The sequence below is a fragment of the Dipodomys merriami genome, unplaced genomic scaffold, assembly GCF_024711535.1.
Source record: "Dipodomys merriami isolate MVZ:Mamm:240054 unplaced genomic scaffold, mDipMer1.0.p SCAF_52, whole genome shotgun sequence".
In the NCBI taxonomy this organism is placed as follows: domain Eukaryota; kingdom Metazoa; phylum Chordata; class Mammalia; order Rodentia; family Heteromyidae; genus Dipodomys; species Dipodomys merriami.
The window spans coordinates 7,377,769-7,394,849 of NW_027206091.1; the positions used below are offsets into that span (position 1 = coordinate 7,377,769).

General features: G+C 49.1%; 1 protein-coding gene across 5 annotated transcripts in view; it reads left to right on the forward strand.

The window, feature by feature from the left end:
- LOC138811134 (signal-induced proliferation-associated 1-like protein 3) overlaps positions 1–17,081 on the forward strand; it is a 159,249-nt gene that overhangs the window by 121,624 nt on the left and 20,544 nt on the right. For all 5 annotated transcript variants that reach the window (XM_069998765.1, XM_069998764.1, XM_069998768.1 and 2 more), the window contains 6 exons: positions 291–565; positions 1,308–1,559; positions 2,247–2,384; positions 6,653–6,780; positions 10,980–11,098; positions 12,629–13,053. In XM_069998765.1, coding sequence (XP_069854866.1) covers positions 291–565; positions 1,308–1,559; positions 2,247–2,384; positions 6,653–6,780; positions 10,980–11,098; positions 12,629–13,053 — 1,337 coding nt within the window. The remainder of the gene's footprint in view (positions 1–290; positions 566–1,307; positions 1,560–2,246; positions 2,385–6,652; positions 6,781–10,979; positions 11,099–12,628; positions 13,054–17,081) is intronic.

Below are 17,081 nucleotides of genomic sequence, written 5' to 3' on the forward strand. Positions count from 1 at the left end.
AAGTGCACATAAGTGGGATCAGCATTGAATGGGCCTAGCCTAGTGCCTGACACACATCAGCATCAGCCCCACAGAATGTGCTTGGGCAGGGTGGCAGCAGGAGGGAGCACATTTTCTGTCCAGAATCCAGGAGCCTGAGCTGGGACCAGGTGATGCTCGCCCCCTATGGCCTTCTGGCACCACCTAGGACAGACGGGAGTCAGCAAGGGTTTAATCTCAGGCATCCTGATAAGGACACTCCAGAGGTGGTAACCAAACAGCTGAGCCTCCCTCCTGCCTGTTACCCTCAGGTGATGACCAATGGCTGGGAGACAGTGGACATGACCCTTCGGCGGAATGGGCTGGGGCAGCTGGGCTTCCATGTGAAGTACGACGGGACGGTGGCTGAGGTGGAGGACTATGGGTTTGCCTGGCAGGCTGGCCTCCGGCAAGGTAGCCGACTGGTGGAGATCTGCAAGGTGGCTGTGGTCACACTGACACATGACCAGATGATTGACCTGCTGCGCACCTCTGTTACTGTAAAGGTGGTCATCATCCCACCTTTCGAGGATGGTACACCTCGAAGGTAAGGGCATTGGCCTGAGTGGTGGAAAGCTCAGAGCTTTGGTGGCCTGGCCACCAAAGGCTGTAGTACAAGGGACTAGATGACTGGGCAGGGGAAATGGTGATGGTGATGGCATAAGAGTGGACACCTGTGTGCAGCTTCCCGCTCTAAGCTCTTCATATGTGCACTATTACATATCACCTCCACAGTATCCCCTTGAGCCCAGCCTTGGGTCTTCCCAGCAGAGCCAGTACATGTGCCAGCTAGGTCTGAAGGGAGGAGTCATGGACTGCTCTATATCTATTTCAAGGCTCTGGATCTTGTAGCTTTTTTTTTTTTTAAACCACTCTGCAAAGTAGGTCACCTGCTCCTCTTCCAACAGCCTTTGAGATTCTCTAGAACAAGACAGAGACTGTGTCCTTTGATTCAGAGGGCATCTGCCTTTCCTGCCTAAGTACTGCTCTGGGGGGCCAGGCTGATGCTTAGGGGTACTGGCCAACTGGAGGCCTGGGCCAGAAAGGGGAGGGGCTAGGAGGAAGGGAGATGAGAAACAGGTCTGGCTGTCACAACCCCTGTATTGGGCCCTGTCCTAGAACTCTGAGCTGCTAAGTTTCAGGCTCTAATTTAAAGGTTACCTTTAAATAGGCCATCATGGCTCAGATTTGGCCAGCAAAACCTAGCCCAGTATAGACAAGGCCCCTCCTTGGCATCAGGCCTATGTTCTGGTTGCTTGGAGCCTCCCTAGTAATGAAGTTCTTCCTAGGGGGTGGCCGGAGACCTATGACATGAACACCTCGGAGTCCAAGGCTGAGCCAGAAAGCACCACTCCTGGGGGCCGGCCCCCCTATCGCAGCAATGCACCCTGGCAGTGGAGTGGGCCTGCATCCCACAACTCCCTGCCAGCCTCCAAGTGGGCCACCCCAGCCACTCCTGGTCATGCCCAGTCCCTGAGTCGGCTCCCGAAGCAAACTTCCATGGTCCCCTTCCGGGAGTCGCAGCCACTGCACAACAAAAGGTAAGAATCCTCAGAGGGAATCCCCATCACCCCATCTCCTACCCACCACAGCTGTCCTTCACCTCTCCTTCCTGTATTCTGTTCTCTTTTCAGTCAGTCCACCTGCCCTCTTACCCTTCTGCCTCTTTGAGCCTTCTCCCTCCCTCCTTACCTCCCTTCCACCCTTCCTTCCCTCTCTTCCTTCCTTCCTTCCTTCCTTCCTTCCTTTCTTTGCTCCCTCCCTCCCTCTTTAAACTTGAGAAGGGCCTGGGTCTCAGGTTGGAATTCTCTCATGCCAAGTGTATTAGAGTTCACCTAAAGGATAAGCACAAATTGTAGGACAGTGACTTCTTAGGGGCAGTGGAGGAATGAAGACCCCAGCTGGCGTCACTACCCTCATCCATTCCTTGGAATGAGTGATTACTTTGGAGAGTTCGATGATGATGGTATTTAATCCCAAGTATGCTCTTGAATACATTCTATATAAAAAGATAAAGAGGGCTAGGGGTATGGTTCAGAGGAAGAATCTGGATTCTGTCCCCAGTGACTCCAACTGGCAGAGGGCCATTTTGTCCCAAGAAAGGGACAAGAACCAGCCTTTGAAGCCCTTGCAGAAACTGGTCTTAGGCTGGCCACTGAGCCAGGAAGAGAGGCTCTTTGAAGACTAGAGAAGTCCTCCCCTCACCATGCTGTGTTCCTCTCTTCCAGGCCTGTCAGCTTCCCAGAAACTCCATACACAGCATCACCAGCAGGGGCCGACAGAGTCCCTCCCTACCGACAACCTTCTGGGAGCTTCTCCACCCCCGGCTCAGCCACCTACGCCAGATACAAGCCATCCCCAGAAAGGTCAGAATCTCTTCTTGTTAAGAATGTGGAATCTAATGGAAACTATGAATCCTTCTTTTCCAGGAAATCCATTCCCACAACTTTATTTTTCATTTGATATGATGTTTCTGTACTTAAGCTCATCAGAAGACTCCCCGAGGGTCTGACATTTAATGTTTCACATGAAAATTTCAAGCAGAGCTGTGGCTTAAGTAGTAGAGCACCAACCTTGTGTGAAAAAGCTAAAGGAGAGCATGAGGCCCTGAGTTCAAGCCCCAATAGTGGCACAAAAAAAAGAAGCTTCACCCAGGCACAGTGGCTCACGTCTGTAATCCTAGTTACCCAAGAGGCTGAAATCTGAGGATTGAGGTTCAAAGCCAGCCTGGGCAGGACTGAGACTCTTTATCACTGGTCAGCCAGCAAAAAACTAGCAGTGGTTCCAGTAGTAGAGTACCAGCCTTGAGTGTGAAAAGCCAAGCAAAAGCACAAGCCAGGCATGGTGGCAAAGAACTCTGATACCAGCATTTATAAGGCTAGGGTGGGAGGACCAACAGTTTGAGGCTGGCCTGGGCTGTATGGCAAAACTATGTCTCAAAAATAAAAAGGGAGGGGTTGGGAAAGTGACTCAGTGGTAGCATGCTTGCCTGGCATACATGAGGTTCTGAGTTCAATTCCTCAGCACCACATAAGCAGAAAAAGCTGGAAATGGTGCTGTAGCTCAAGTGATAGAGTGCTAGCCTTGAGCTGAAGAGCTGAGGGACAGTGCCCAGGCCCAGAGTTCAGGCAGGCCCCACAACCCACAAAAAATAAATAAATAAAAAATTTCAGTAATACAGGCCATGGCTTTTACTTAGAAGCCATCCGTGCTTCCATGCACACACGTAGTTCTGTGCAGTTTTATCACAAGCATCGCCACAAGACTCCTTATGTTCTATTCATAGCTACTGCATTGGTAACCCTTGGAAGCCATTTATCTATACTCCATCTCTTAACTGTGATTAATGAATGTTACGTGAAAGGGATCTAGTATTGTTTTCTTCACTAGGCACAAGGTCCTTGAGGTTCATCCATGTTGTTTCAGGTATCATTGTCAGCTCTTACTGAGTTTGTAACTGTGGTATGGATATACCACAGTTTAACCCCTCATCCCCTTGGAAGACATTTGGATGCTGAGTGTATACTGTCACAAATATTCATACTATGAACAGTACCTCAGGCATACAAGTTTCTGTAAGAAAATAAGTTTTCATTTGGGATAAATGCCCAAGAGTACAATTGCTTACCATATGCTAAGTCCATTTTATATTCCCACCAGCAGCGTATGAATGATCCAGTTTCTCCACATTCTCACTACCATTTGGTGTTGTTGCTATATTTCATTTTAGCTATTCTGATGGGTTTGTGGTGACATGTCATTGTGGCTTGAATTTGCATTTTTCTGATGGCTAACGAAGTAGAACATTTTTTCGTGTGCTAATTTGCCATCTAGTTATCATCTCCCTCGAAATCTCTATGCATATCTTTTGCCCATTTCTTTTCTTCCAAGACTGGAACTCGAACTTGCTATCTGAGTTGTGAGTTCGATATTGCACAGACTTTCTTGTACAGGCTGGCTTTGAAACATGATCCTCAGCTCTCAACCTCCTGAATAGCTAGGATTACAGGTGTAAGCCAGCAGTGCCCATCTTATTTTCTCCCAGTCTCTATCTTTTTTTCTCCTATTCACAAGATTTTATTTTCAGATAGATACATGGATAATTTTTTTTCTGTCTCTCCTGGGGATCAAACGTAGGGCCTCATGTTTACTAGATAAGCAGTGTTCCACTTGAACCCTTCTACTTTTAGTTTGTTTTTCAAGCAGGATCTTACTTTGCATTTCTAGAGTAGCTTGGATTATAGTCATGTACTACACTCCACAGCCTTTTTTTTTCATCTTTATGGGATTTTCTTAGACTAAAACTTCTTAATTTTGATGTGGTTCAAAGTGCCATTTATTTTCCTATTGTGAAGCATATGTTTGGAGTTATCCAAATCTCTGCCTAGTGCTGGGTCAGATTTCCTTGTGTGTTGTGTGTGTTTCTGTTTTGTTTTCCTTAAAGGCTTTACTGTTAGACATTTAGGTTCTTGATCTATTTTAAGCTGGCTTTTATCAGGTGAAAGGTTTGGGATGAGGTTCTTTTTTTTTTTTTTTTTGCCTCTGGATACCTGATTTGGTCTGGCACCATTTATTAGGAACTGGCTTCCACTATATTACTTTTGCTCTTTAAAGCAAAAATTGCGTGTGGGCTAAAGTAGTGGTGCATGTACCTAGTATGTGCAAAGCCCTGCAAAAAAAAAAAAAATCCAACTCTGCAAAAAAAAAAAATTGTTTTAGGGGCTGGGCATGTATGAGGCCCTGGGTTCAATTCCTCAGCACCACATAAGCAAAAAGAAAAAAAAAGCCGGAAGTGGCGCTGTGGCTCAAGTGGTAGAGCACTAGCCTTGAGCTGAAGAGCTGAGGGACAGTGCCCAAGTCCAGAGTTCAGGCCCCACGACCAGACCCCCCCAAAAAAATTGTTTTAGCCAGGCGCCGATGGCTCACATTTATAATCCTAGCTACTCTGGAGGCTGAGATCTGAGGATCAAGGTTCAAAGCCAGCCCAGGCAGGAAAGTCTGTGAGACTTATCTCCAATTAACCACCAGAAAACCAGAAATGACGCTGTGGCTCAGGTGGTAGAGTGCTCACCTTGAGCTGAAGAGCTGAGGGACAGCGTCCAGGCCCAGAGTTCAAGCCCCACGACCAACACACCCCCCCCAAAAAAAAATTGTTTCAATTAATAGGGGGGAAGGAGCTGGAGGTATTGCTCAAGCCATGTAGAGCATCTGCCTAGCAAGTGGGAAGCCCTGAATTTAAATGCTGGTGTAGCCAAAAGAAAAGAGGAGGAGGACTAATGGGCCTCTTTCTCTGCACCTGTTTGCAAGTCCACCCCATCCATCTATGTGCTTGATCTTGGAGTCCTCCCAGCAGCTCCAGGAGGCTGCTGACTTAGCTCATTTTAGAGGGGAAACTGAGGTTCAGCAAGGCAACATCTCTTAGCTGAGGTCACTGTTTCCATAAGCAGAGTTGATAAGAACATGGGCTTGTGATCCTAGAGGGTTATCCTGAAACCCCAAAACTGTCCTGTCTGAAGCCAGGCTCCAGTGGCTCATGCCTGTAATGCTAGCTACTCAGGAGGCTGAGATCTGAGGATCATGTATTAAAGCCAATAAGCCACTAAAAAACCAGAAGTGGTGCTGTGGCTTAAGTGGTAGAGCACTTGCCTTGAGCTGAAGAAAGCAGGGACAGCGCCCAAGCCCAGAGTTCAAGCCCCACAACTGACAAAAAAACAAAACAAAACAAAACTGTCCTGCCTGCCCCCAAGGACTCAGCTTTCCCAGATCAATGATCTTTGGAGCCCCAGTTCTGACTCAAGGCAAACTGGACACAGGGAGGCATTCACACACACAATGCACCCCATGGCATAGAGAACCTCGGTGGCACATGAACCACAGGGAAAGCCCTCTGCCACCACCTCCCTTAGATCTTGGCCTTCCTTGGGTTGGGGGAGGGGGGAGATACAGAGTCTTCTTCTAGCAGGATCTCTGTCTGGGGACAGCTTTGGTGACTCCCACTCACCAGTCCCAAAGGCAGATGATGCCTAACATCTTTTTTCATAGAAAAATTCAGCTCAAATCAATGGACACTTGCCTGAAAAGGACACAGATTGCTCTTCTGTGGGCTGATTGTCACCACTCACAGTGCCATGTGTCAGCCCTGACTGAGTGCTGTGACAAAGGCCTGCTGGGATGACCTCTTGACAACCAGGGAAACTGAGGCTAGGAAGAAAGTGACCACACCTGGTTTGGCAAGGGGCAGTGGTGAGCTGGGAAACCACAGCCTACCCAGCTGTCTGACCCAGCCTGCTCCCTCAAAGAGAAAGAGAACCTGGGGTGGTAGCTCCTGGCAATGCCAGGTAGCTCACCCATCCTATAGCCTGTGTCCAGGGCCACCAAGGGCAGGGATGTAGACCCAAGTGACTCTTGAGTCCTCTTTCCCCAAGGAACCTACAGTGCCCTGTGCTCCTGCTGACGCCGCTTTCACTGGCAAGCTTCCCAGGCGAGCCTCAGTTAATAGCAATTTCCAGGCTTGCTCAGACAGCCTTGCCAGCAGGCTTGTCGCCCCAGTCCACAGCGGAGCCACTGCCGAGCAAGTCATAGGCGCCTGTGGTTTTGACACTGACCTGTGCTTGTGTCCCTTTGCTCCCTGCAGGTATGCTGCCGCCCCGCACCCACTGCTTTCCTTTGATCCACACTTTTGCCACGATGGGATGTCCAGTGGTGACTCCTCCTCGGGCGGCCTGACCAGCCAGGAGAGTACCATGGAACGCCAGAAGCCAGGTAGGTCCCCTGAGCCCCAGCCACTCTCTTATTCAAGGTTTGAGAGGTGACATCCCCTCCCAGCCTGCCTGGCTTTGGGTCCCATTGAATGTCAAATTATGCTGTATATATTTTGCACTGTGAATCTGGCTTCTCTTGCTGTGTCTCTTCTTATTATTTCTTTTTTCTTCTTTCTTGTCCTCCTTCTCCTTTACCTCCTTTTCCTTTAATTCTCCTTCCTTCTTCATGTCCATGACCAGGATTCAAACTCTTGATCTAATATTTCCAATCATTGGCTGACACTCCACCGCATGAACCATGCCTCCAACCTCCTGAATCTGTTTCTTTTTTTTTTTTCCTTTTTTCTTTTTTTTTTTTTGCCAATCCTGGGGCTGGAACTCAGGGCCTGGGCGCTGTCCCTGAGCTTCTTTTGCTCAAGGCTAGCACTCTACCACTTGAGCCACAGCGCCACTTCCAGCTTTTTCTGTGTATGTGGTACTGAGGAATCATTCCAACCCAGGGCTTCATGCTTGCTAGGCAAGCACTCTGCCACTAAGCCACATTCCCAGCCCCCTGCCTCTGTTTCTTAAAGAACATTTTTTTCCTAGGAGTAGAACTGCTCCATCAGGATCAGGTGTTTCACTATCTTTTAAAGAAACTGCCACACACCATTTCCCCAAGTGATGAAGCCATTTACTGCTCTCGCTAACAACATAGTTAGTGTTGTGACAGGGTCTCCTTATGTGCCCTGGACTCATTGTGTGTATCCTAGGCTGGCCTCAAACTAGCAGTCCTCCTGCCTTGGTCTCTTCAGTGCTGGTTTGATATTTTAATTTGTATTTATATTTTTAATTTAATTTGTATTTTTCTCTTTTTGGTGGTACTAGGATTTGAACTCAGAGCCTCAAGCTTGCAAATACTCTTCCATTTAAGTCATGTTCACAGCCCTTTTTATTTTAATTACTTTTCAGGCTGGGAAGGTGGCTCAGTGGTAGAGCGCTTGCCTTGCATGCCTGAGACCCTGGGTTCGATTCCTCAGCACCACATAAGCAAAAAGAAAAAAGCCAGAAGTGGCGCTGTGGCTCAAGTGGTAGAACGCTAGCCTTGAGCTGAAGAGCTGAGGGACAGCGCCCAGGCCCAGAGTTCGGGGCCCACGACCGGACGCAAAAAAAAAAAATTACTTTTCAGCTAGGGTCTCATGCTTTAATCTAGGGTTGACCTTATTGTAATCTCCCTACCTATATCTTCTATGATGTTGGGATGACAGGCGGGTACCGCCATTCTGGCCTAATTTGCATTTTGCTAATCACTGATAGGATTGAGCATCTTTTCATGTTTATTGTCACATATATAAATTTGTTGATTAGCCGGGCGCTGGTGGTTCACGCCTGTAATCCTAGCTACTCAGGAGGCTGAGATCTGAGGATTGCGGTTCAAAGCCAGCCCGGGCAGGAGAGACCGTGAGACTCCTATCTCCAATAAACTACCACAAAACCGGAAGTGGCGCTGTAGCTCAAGTGGTAGAGTGCTGGCTTTGAGCTGAAGAGCTGAGGGACAGCGCCCAGGCCCAGAGTTCAAGCCCCACGACCGACAAAAAAAATAAATAAATAAAATAAATTTGTTGATTGTGTGCACACAATACTTACATATACATTTGAAGCCTGAGAATTCCAGAGGAATGGGTAGAGTGAACACAAAAGATAATGCATTGCCCTGGGAGAGGAAGATCTGGAGAGCTCCTGTTGGGGGATGTGAGGATATTCAGACAGCCAGGATGGTATCCATGTGTACCTCATCAGCTCCCCAGCACAGTGCTTCATAGCCCAGGATTTACTAGCCTGGAGAATTTCCTGGCAGAGCTTAGGTACTATCTCTTAGCTTTTTCACTCCAGTCTGGCTCTCTACCACTTGAGCCACAGCTCCACTACTGGCTTTTTGTTGGTTAATTGGAGATAAGAGTACTCTAGACTCCTATACCTGGGATTTCTTTTTTTTTTTTTGGTCCGGTCGTGGGGCCAGAACTCTGGGCTTAGGCGCTGTCCCTCAGCTCTTCAGCTCAAGGCTAGTGCTCTACCACTTGAGCCACAGCACCACTTCCGGCTTTTTTCTTTTTGCTTATGTGGTGCTGAGGAATTGAACCCAGAGCCTCATGCATGCAAGGCAAGCACTCTACCATTGAGCTACCTTCCCAGCCCTCTACCTGGGATTTCTTTGAACCATAATCCTAAAATCTTAGCCTTCTGAGTAGCTAGGATGACAGGCATGAGCCTCCAGCGCTGGTCGGCCCATGGTTCTTGACTTCATGCAAATAGGTCTGCCTCATGTTCCTGCTGTCCTGCTGCTGGTGGGGGCCTGAGGGTACCGCTTGCTCCTTCTCAGAGGGCTCAGCACTGCCTGCAAGTCTCCCATCTCAGCTGTTAGACAGATTTGGATCTTTCTCTTTTTTCCACTCAGTTCAGGAAAAGAGAAAAGTGTTACTTGGCTGTTTCATTACACCAGAGTGTAAAATGGAGAGGACATTTTCCAGCACTCCATGGACCTCAGATAGGTGTCACAGAAACTGAGGATTGTCTTCCCTTTTCCTCCCTCTGCCTCCTTGAGTTCAGTTCCTCTCACTTAGAATTTTGTTATAAAGTAACCAATCCACACACACACACACACACACACACACACACACACACACACACACACACACACACACACACACACACACACACACACACACACACACACACACACACACACACACACTTTAGGAGAATCTATGCTTAGAAATCATCAGGAAGTCTAGACTCAGCTAAAGGATAGATGAAGGATGGATGGCAAAGATCAAAGGCCATGGACAGAAACAAGGCTTTGCCCTGCACAGGTCAAGTGAACAGGATTATCAGCAACCTGGTTTTGTGTGACTGTCATGTACCCAGCGTTGTTCTGTGTATTGTACATTCCTTCCTTCTGAAAAGTAGTAGGATTTTTTTTGGGGGGGGGGTGGGGGGGATCTGGTCAGTCGTGGGGCCTGAACTCTGGGCCTGGGCACTGCCCCTCAGCTCTTCAACTCAAGGCTAGCGCTCTACCACTTGAGCCACAGCGCCATTTCGGCTTTTTTCTTTTTGCTTATGTGGTGCTGAGGAATCGAACCCAGGGCCTCAGGCATGCAAGGCAAGCGCTCTACCACTGAGCCACCTTCCCAGCCCAGTAGTAGGATGTTTGTTATGATTCCATTTCGGGGTACTGGAAATGGTGGTGCACACCTGTAATCTCAGCAACTCAGGAGGATGGCAGTAGGAGGCCAGCTCAGGTGAAAAAGTTATTGAGACCCCATCTTAACCAACAAAGCAGGTGTAGTGGTTTGTGCTTGTAATCTCAACTATGAAGGAGGCCTAAGTAGATGGTCCAAAGGTAGCCATAGGCAAAAAAAAACAAAGCAGAAAGGGCCAGGGGCATGGCTTGAGTGCTGGAGTGCCGGTCTAACAAGCACAAGGCGCTGAGTTCAAATCCCAGTAGTACCACTAATTTGGATTCGTTAAGTTATATACATTTTCCATCAAAGGACTGCTGCCTTACATATGCAAAAAAAAACTCTTGCTGGGCGTTGGTGGCTCACACCTATTCCTAGCTACTCAGGAAGCTGAGATCTGAGGATCACAGTTCAAAGCCAGCCCAGGCAGGAAAGTCTGTGAGACTCTCATCTCCAGTAAACCACTCAGAAAACCTTAAATGGCTCTATGGCTCAAGTGGTAGAGCACTTGCCTTGAGCTAAAGAGCTGAGGGATAGTGCCCAGAGTTCAAGCCCCACAACAACAACAACAAAAAAAAAACCACCTCTAGTAGCCAATAAGATAATAGATAATTGGTCCCATAGAAGAATGAAGGAGGGAGATGGACAAGTAATTTACAAAAGAAAAAAAATCTACCAGGCCAGTGAGACTGGAATTGTGCTGGGCCTCATTTGGGGATGGTGGTAGATTGTTGTATGTTGTTAAACGATTGAGTCTGCATAGGGCTCTTGGGTTGGTGCCTGGGTACAGTAAGTGCTCAGCGAATGTTGGCGGCTTCTAAGTGTGCTGTACCCCACGGCTTAGGTTGATGGGGGTTGTACCTTGGGTGAGCAGGCTGGCCAGAGGGGTAGGACATGAAACCATATTTACAACCCAGTTGTTGTTTTTTCAGACCCTGGCCTGTGTCACCCTCTAACCACTGCTGTGTCTCTTGTCCTGCAGAGCCTTTGTGGCATGTGCCAGCCCAGGCCCGACTGTCAGCCATGGCGGGAAGCAGTGGGAGCAAGCACACCTCCAGGCAGGATGTGGCAGGCAAAGATTCCCCCAACAGGCATTCCAAAGTGAGTCCTGAATCCGTCTCACCTGGCCCCACCCAGGGAGTGGAACAGCCTGCAAGGCTGGGCAGCTCTCTTGGGGTGTGGCCTCTTCATGATACACTACCTGCAGCTCATCCTTCACCTTCCCATCTGTCCTGAGTAGGCCAGATGCTTGGTCTAGAGTATGGTCTGAGCCAGACAGGCTCACAGCTTCACTCCAGCCCTCCTCAGCTGGCCATCTTGAGTAAATCCCTTTACCTCCCAAGCCTGTTTTCTTATCACTACATCAGTCCTGGTAAATGAGCCCCTAGACCTCAAACAGTACAAGTTCATGTCCTTGTCCTATAGCAATGCAGTAGTACAGATCTTCAGTGAGCATCTTTCCACAGGGTTGGTGGGGACCCAGGCTCCTTCTCCCTCATGGCTCTGCTGAGTTCTCTTCAGATTGAGAGGAAGAGAGGGGAATGAGAGGTTTTTATCCTGGCTTAGAGGCCTGGAAATGGCATGAAATCACTCCCACTTTCATTGCCTGCACTCTATTCCTGCAAGGCAGGCTGGGAAATGTAGTTGTATATGTCATTGGAGCTCTTGTCAGTCCTGTTGCCCATACTCACAGTATGGTAGATACTGGGACCCTCCACCACTTTCAGCTTTTTCTGTTTATTTGATGCTGAGGAATCGAACATGCATGTGAGGCAAGCACTCTACCACTGAGCCACCTTCCCAGCCCCCCTCACAATAATGAAAAGGATATGAGCCCCTGTCTTTATCCCAGAGGGGAAAACAAGCAGTGAACAGATGAGCAAAAATGTGTAGCGATAACTCCTTGCTATAGAAGAAAAACGAAGCCCAATTCAGTGACCAACTTTTAAGATAATGTGGTCAGTGAGGAGGTGACATTAAGCCAAACCTGGAATGAAATAGGAAATAAACCATGAAAATAGCCTAGGGAAGAATGGTGAAGCATCAGGAAAAATAAGTGCAAAGGACCTGAGGTGGACTATGCTCTGCGTGCTTAGTGGACAGCAAGAAGGCCAATGTGGCTAGAATAGAGTGGTCTAGAGGGAGCAGGTGAGGTGAGCAGAACAGGTGCTATTCCCATCAAGACCTGGTATTCTATGTGTACTGGCTTTTCCCCTGAGCAAGACATGCAGTACCAGGGGAAAGGATATGATGCAGTACAGAGAGGGCCTGTGGGTTGCAGTGGTAGGCAGGACCAGAGTGGAGTTAGAGGTAGAGGGGGAGCAGGCTGGGCCAAGGGTGAGTCCAGAGCATCCAAGCCACACTAGAGGAAGGTGGTGTGCTGTGGAGATGGGCCGAGCCCAGCTTGAGGCACATTGAATCTGAGGTGTGGGATATATACATCACCTATGAATGTCAGCTCTTCCTCTGAGCACCCCACAAGGCACTTACTTATTCTCCCCTCCTTGCCATTCTTACACATGTGGAAACTGAGGCAGAGGAAAGGTAAATCCCTTGCCTGGGGTAACATGGCTGGGAAGTAGGAGCCAGGCTTAGAAGCTGTCTGGGGTGACGCCTGTCCTTGCCTTCTAGGGCGAACCTCAGTACTCCAGCCATTCCAGCAGCAATACCCTGTCCAGCAATGCGTCCAGCAGCCACAGCGACGAACGCTGGTTTGACCCTTTGGACCCCTTGGAGCCCGAGCAAGACCCCCTCTCCAAGGGCGGCTCCAGTGACAGCGGCATTGACACCACGCTCTATACCTCCAGCCCCAGCTGCATGTCCCTGGCCAAAGTGCCACGGCCCACCAAGCCACACAAGCCTCCTGGAAGTATTGGTCTGTGTGGTGGCCGAGAGTCCGCTGCAAGGCCCCACCACGCAGACAGGCGGCGGGAGGTCTCCCCGACCCCCGCAGTTGCTGGCCAGGGCAAGGGCTACCGGCCGAAACTGTACTCCTCAGGCGCCAGCACCCCCACAGGCCTGGCCGGGGGCAGCCGAGACCCACCAAGGCAACCCAGGTAAGGCACTGCCCCTAGCCCAGGTCTTCCAGAAGTCCCAGCCACCTTCCACATCCCCACAGTCCTGATGGTTGAGTTCTCCTTCCCAGAATTGTGCTTACTCTTGGAGGTGCTTACACACTCGTTTTGCTTGTGGAATTGAGAGGCTCATGGGCTACTTCCTGCTGCCCATCGATCAGTGCCCCTGCCTGTCTGTCTCACTTTGATTCTGCCTCTCACTTCTTGTTTTGCTGAGACCAGTGGATTTTTATGCTTTCTGAGGGTCACAGCCTGTATCAGTTAGGAGTGTGGTTGTCTTTGGCCGTGGCTTAAACAGATGGGTTTAACATTCCTGACAGAACATCCAGGGAGGGCAGAGCTGGACTGGAGCAGCAGGTCTGGCACAGCAGCCCATGGAGGCCTCAAGACCTGGCTCTCTGCAACTTCCTCCCCACCTTCTTCACATACTGGCACCCCTGGTCTCCAGGTGGCCAACAGGGGTAGGAGGCTAGCAAAGGGAGAGACAGGTAACAGGAAAGGTTGTCCCGCTTCTGTGCACTAGTAGGGGTCATGGCCCATCCCAGCTACAGGCTTGGTTTGGCCTTCCAGCCCCATAATGTAAAGCACTGATCCTCAACCCATCCCTGTTGTTTAGTCAGTGCAGACTGTTGGGCCCCACTTGAAGTTTCTGATAGGGGGAGGGGAAGCAATAAATAATTTGCCTTGTTTATTTGTACTCAGGGCCTCCTGCTTGCTCAGTAAGCACTCTGTCAGTCTCTGTAGAGTCAGAATAGGGTTTCGCTTACTACTTGGACTGTCAGGGATTGCAGTCCTCCTATAGGTGCTTCCCTTTGTCTCTGGGATGGGTAGGAACATACCTCTGTACCCAGCCATTGACCGAGACGGAATCTTGTGAACTTCTATACCTGGTCTGACCTCAGATGCAATCCCCTGATCTCCAACTCCCAAGTAGCTAGTATTCTTTAGTGAGCATTGTGAGCTGATCCACCCGCTAGGCAAGAATATTCAATTGTTTTATGCCAATGCTGTTAGTGCAGCATCTGGCCCCTGCTAGAAGGAAAGTGGCCAGAAGGAGGTGAATGGGTTTACCCAACTGCCAGCATACGCTTGATAGGACCTCTCAGAGAAGCAGCCCCAACAAGTTTTACTACATAGTGTCCCCAGGGCTGGCCGCTCTAGCCAATGCCTTCCCCACTTCCTGGGCCAGTGGCTTCGTTGTCTATCCTGGGCAGTAGCTTCCAGCCCTGGGACCACAGCTCCCAGTAGAAGTTCAGTGTTTGAATCTATTTCTGCATAATGATACTTGTGTCAAAAAGGTGAAAGCAGTGGTTTCCAGAATGATCCTTGACCTTTCTGTGTATACCGCCCTTGATTGGATCTTGTCGATCTGAATGATGTCGTGACTGTGCAGTGTCTCTGCATGGCTCTTGACAGCTTTGAAAGGCACCATAGTTGACTGGCAGCACTCACCCTGGGTGCCATGAACCAAGGAGCTCCTGAAGGCACTCAGAAGGGCAGAGGAGGAAACAGCAGTGGGGGTGGCAGGGGATGGGGGTTGGTAGGAGGGAGGGAAAGGAAATCAAGTGAAGTCTCTGCCTCTCCCTAGAAAAATAGTTCTCAATCTTCTGGGCTTGAAGACTGCTGAACAGCTCCTCTACTCACTGAATTATTCATCCATTCATTTCACTTGTGAATATTTCTTGGAGATCTGTTCCATCCCAGACCTAGGCTGGAGCTGAGGAGAAATAATAAATTTAAACAAGGCCTCAGCCCTCACCCAGATGACAGCTCGATCATTGCTGAGACAAATTCAGAACTGCACCCACCTAAAGGACAGGGATCTGGGGCCAAGAAAGTCTGCAAGAGGGTGGGGGGTACTCTGGCTTCGACTGTAGTGGCCCCCATTCTGGGCATAGACCCATGTTGGTGATCCTAAGTAATTACAGCATTTTGAAATCTGATGTAAAGGCAATTATGCCCAGAGTAGTGGAAGCTGAGGCAGGGGGTGGGTACAAAATTACCCAGTGTCTTCTAGAAGGATTTATAGAGCCCACAAGTAGAGAGAACAAATGGGAGGAGAGCCTCCTGCTACAAAAAGAGTGCCCTGTGGTTGGGAGCTTTAATTTGCATACAGACAATTGATGCTAATTGCAAATCATTCTTATCTACTCATTAAAGCCGCTTCCTGAAGTTTTCTCCTAGGCAACGGGGCTTTAGTGTGGAACAGTGTTTCCCAAAATGGGGTGGTAGAGGTGATTTGGGTGGTGTGGGGAGGGAAATGTCTGCTCTTAAATTGTTATAGGTTTGTTTTTTTGAGGCCGGAAAAGGGTTTCCCATCCATACCCTGACTTGTCACATCGTGCCTTGGTCCTGGTTAAGTGATTTGACCTCTCTGAGCCTCAGTTTCCCTACCTGTGAAATGAAGGATAAATCACATACCTCAGGGTGATGTGGCCAAGTTTAAATGAGCCAGTTGTAGCTGTGCAATCCTGTAATCCGAGCTACTCTAGAGGCTGAAGTTCAAGGCGTACTTGGTAGTTAATGCAAATCTGAAAAACAAGAGTTTAAAGCAAAAGAACCTGCGATATGGCCCAAGTAGTAGAGCACTGGGATACCTAGCAAGCTCAAGGTCTGAGTTCAGTCTCCAATACAGCTCCCCCAACACTAAATAAGTTTAAAAAAAAAAAAAAGCCCTTAGAGCAGTATACAGCAGTAGCTTTCAGGCTGAAGGTAACTATGATTGAGTGAAGATTATTTAAATAAAAAAAATTAGCTGAGGGCTGGGAAGGTGGCTCAGTGGTAGAGGGCTTGACTTGAATGCTTGAGGCACTGGGTTCAATTCCTCAGCACCACATAAGCAGGAAAAAAAAAAAGCCGGAAGTGGCGCTGTGGCTCAAGTGGTAGAGTGCTAGCCTTGAGCTGAAGAGCTGAGGGACAGCGCCCAGGCCCAGAGTTCAGGCCCCACGACTGGACCCCCCCCAAAAAAAAAATAATAATAATAAATAAAATTAGCTGGGCGCCTGTGGCTCATGCCTGTAATCCTAGCTACTTAGGGGGCTGAGATCTGAGGATTGTGGTTCAAAGCCAGCTAGGAAAGTCCGTGAAACTCTTATCGCCAATAAACCACCAGAAAACCGGAAGTGGTGTTGTAGCTCAAGTGGTAGAGTGCTAGCCTTGAGCTGAAGAGCTGAGGGACAGTGCCCAGGCCCAGAGTTCAAGCCCTATTACCGACAAAAAATTTAAAAAAGGCTGACCTCAGATGAACAGAAGAATGTTAATAAGAATGTCTCCTTGGGGGCTGGCAAGGTGGCCCAGTGGTAGAGCACTTGCCTTGCACGCATGAGGCCCTGGGTTCGATTCCTCAGCACCACATATGCAGAAAGAAAAAAAGCCGGAAGTGGTGCTGTGGCTCAAGTGGTAGAGCAGGAGCTGAAGAGCAAGGCCCACTGCCGGACACCAGACCTAGTAGACCTGGGGAGACAGCAAGCAAATAATGACCAAAGTCCATGAGTAAATTGTACTAGGAGGTAGCCTCAGTGGAGGTAGGGCAGGGCAAGGAGCATTGAAAGAGGTCAGATTGTCGTGGTGGTCAGAACCTAGTTCCAGCAAGATTATCATTATGTTAGACATGACAATTTAATACCGGGGGATGTGGGTGCCATAGAGGCATTTGAGCTTACAACTTGACATGTTTTTTAGAGGACCACTTGGCCAGGTGTGGTGGCACATGCCAAAACTTCAGCACTTAGAAGGCTGAGACAAGAGGATGGATATAGTTCCCGGCTACCCTGACTCAAGTGGAGGAGGGTGGGGGGAGTCACTGGGCCTCTCTTTGGGAAATGGACTGTTTAGAGGAGGACAGTGATGGGCTTCAATACCCACTTAGAGAACCCCACCCTCTCCCTTCCCTGGCTCCAGCCCCTGCTTGTAGCAGTTGGTGCCCATCCATGACTTCAGCGACTTCACAGACACTCCCCCCAGACGCTCGTCATGGAAGCCTGGCTGCCAGGCTTACTGCCAGGCGCCAG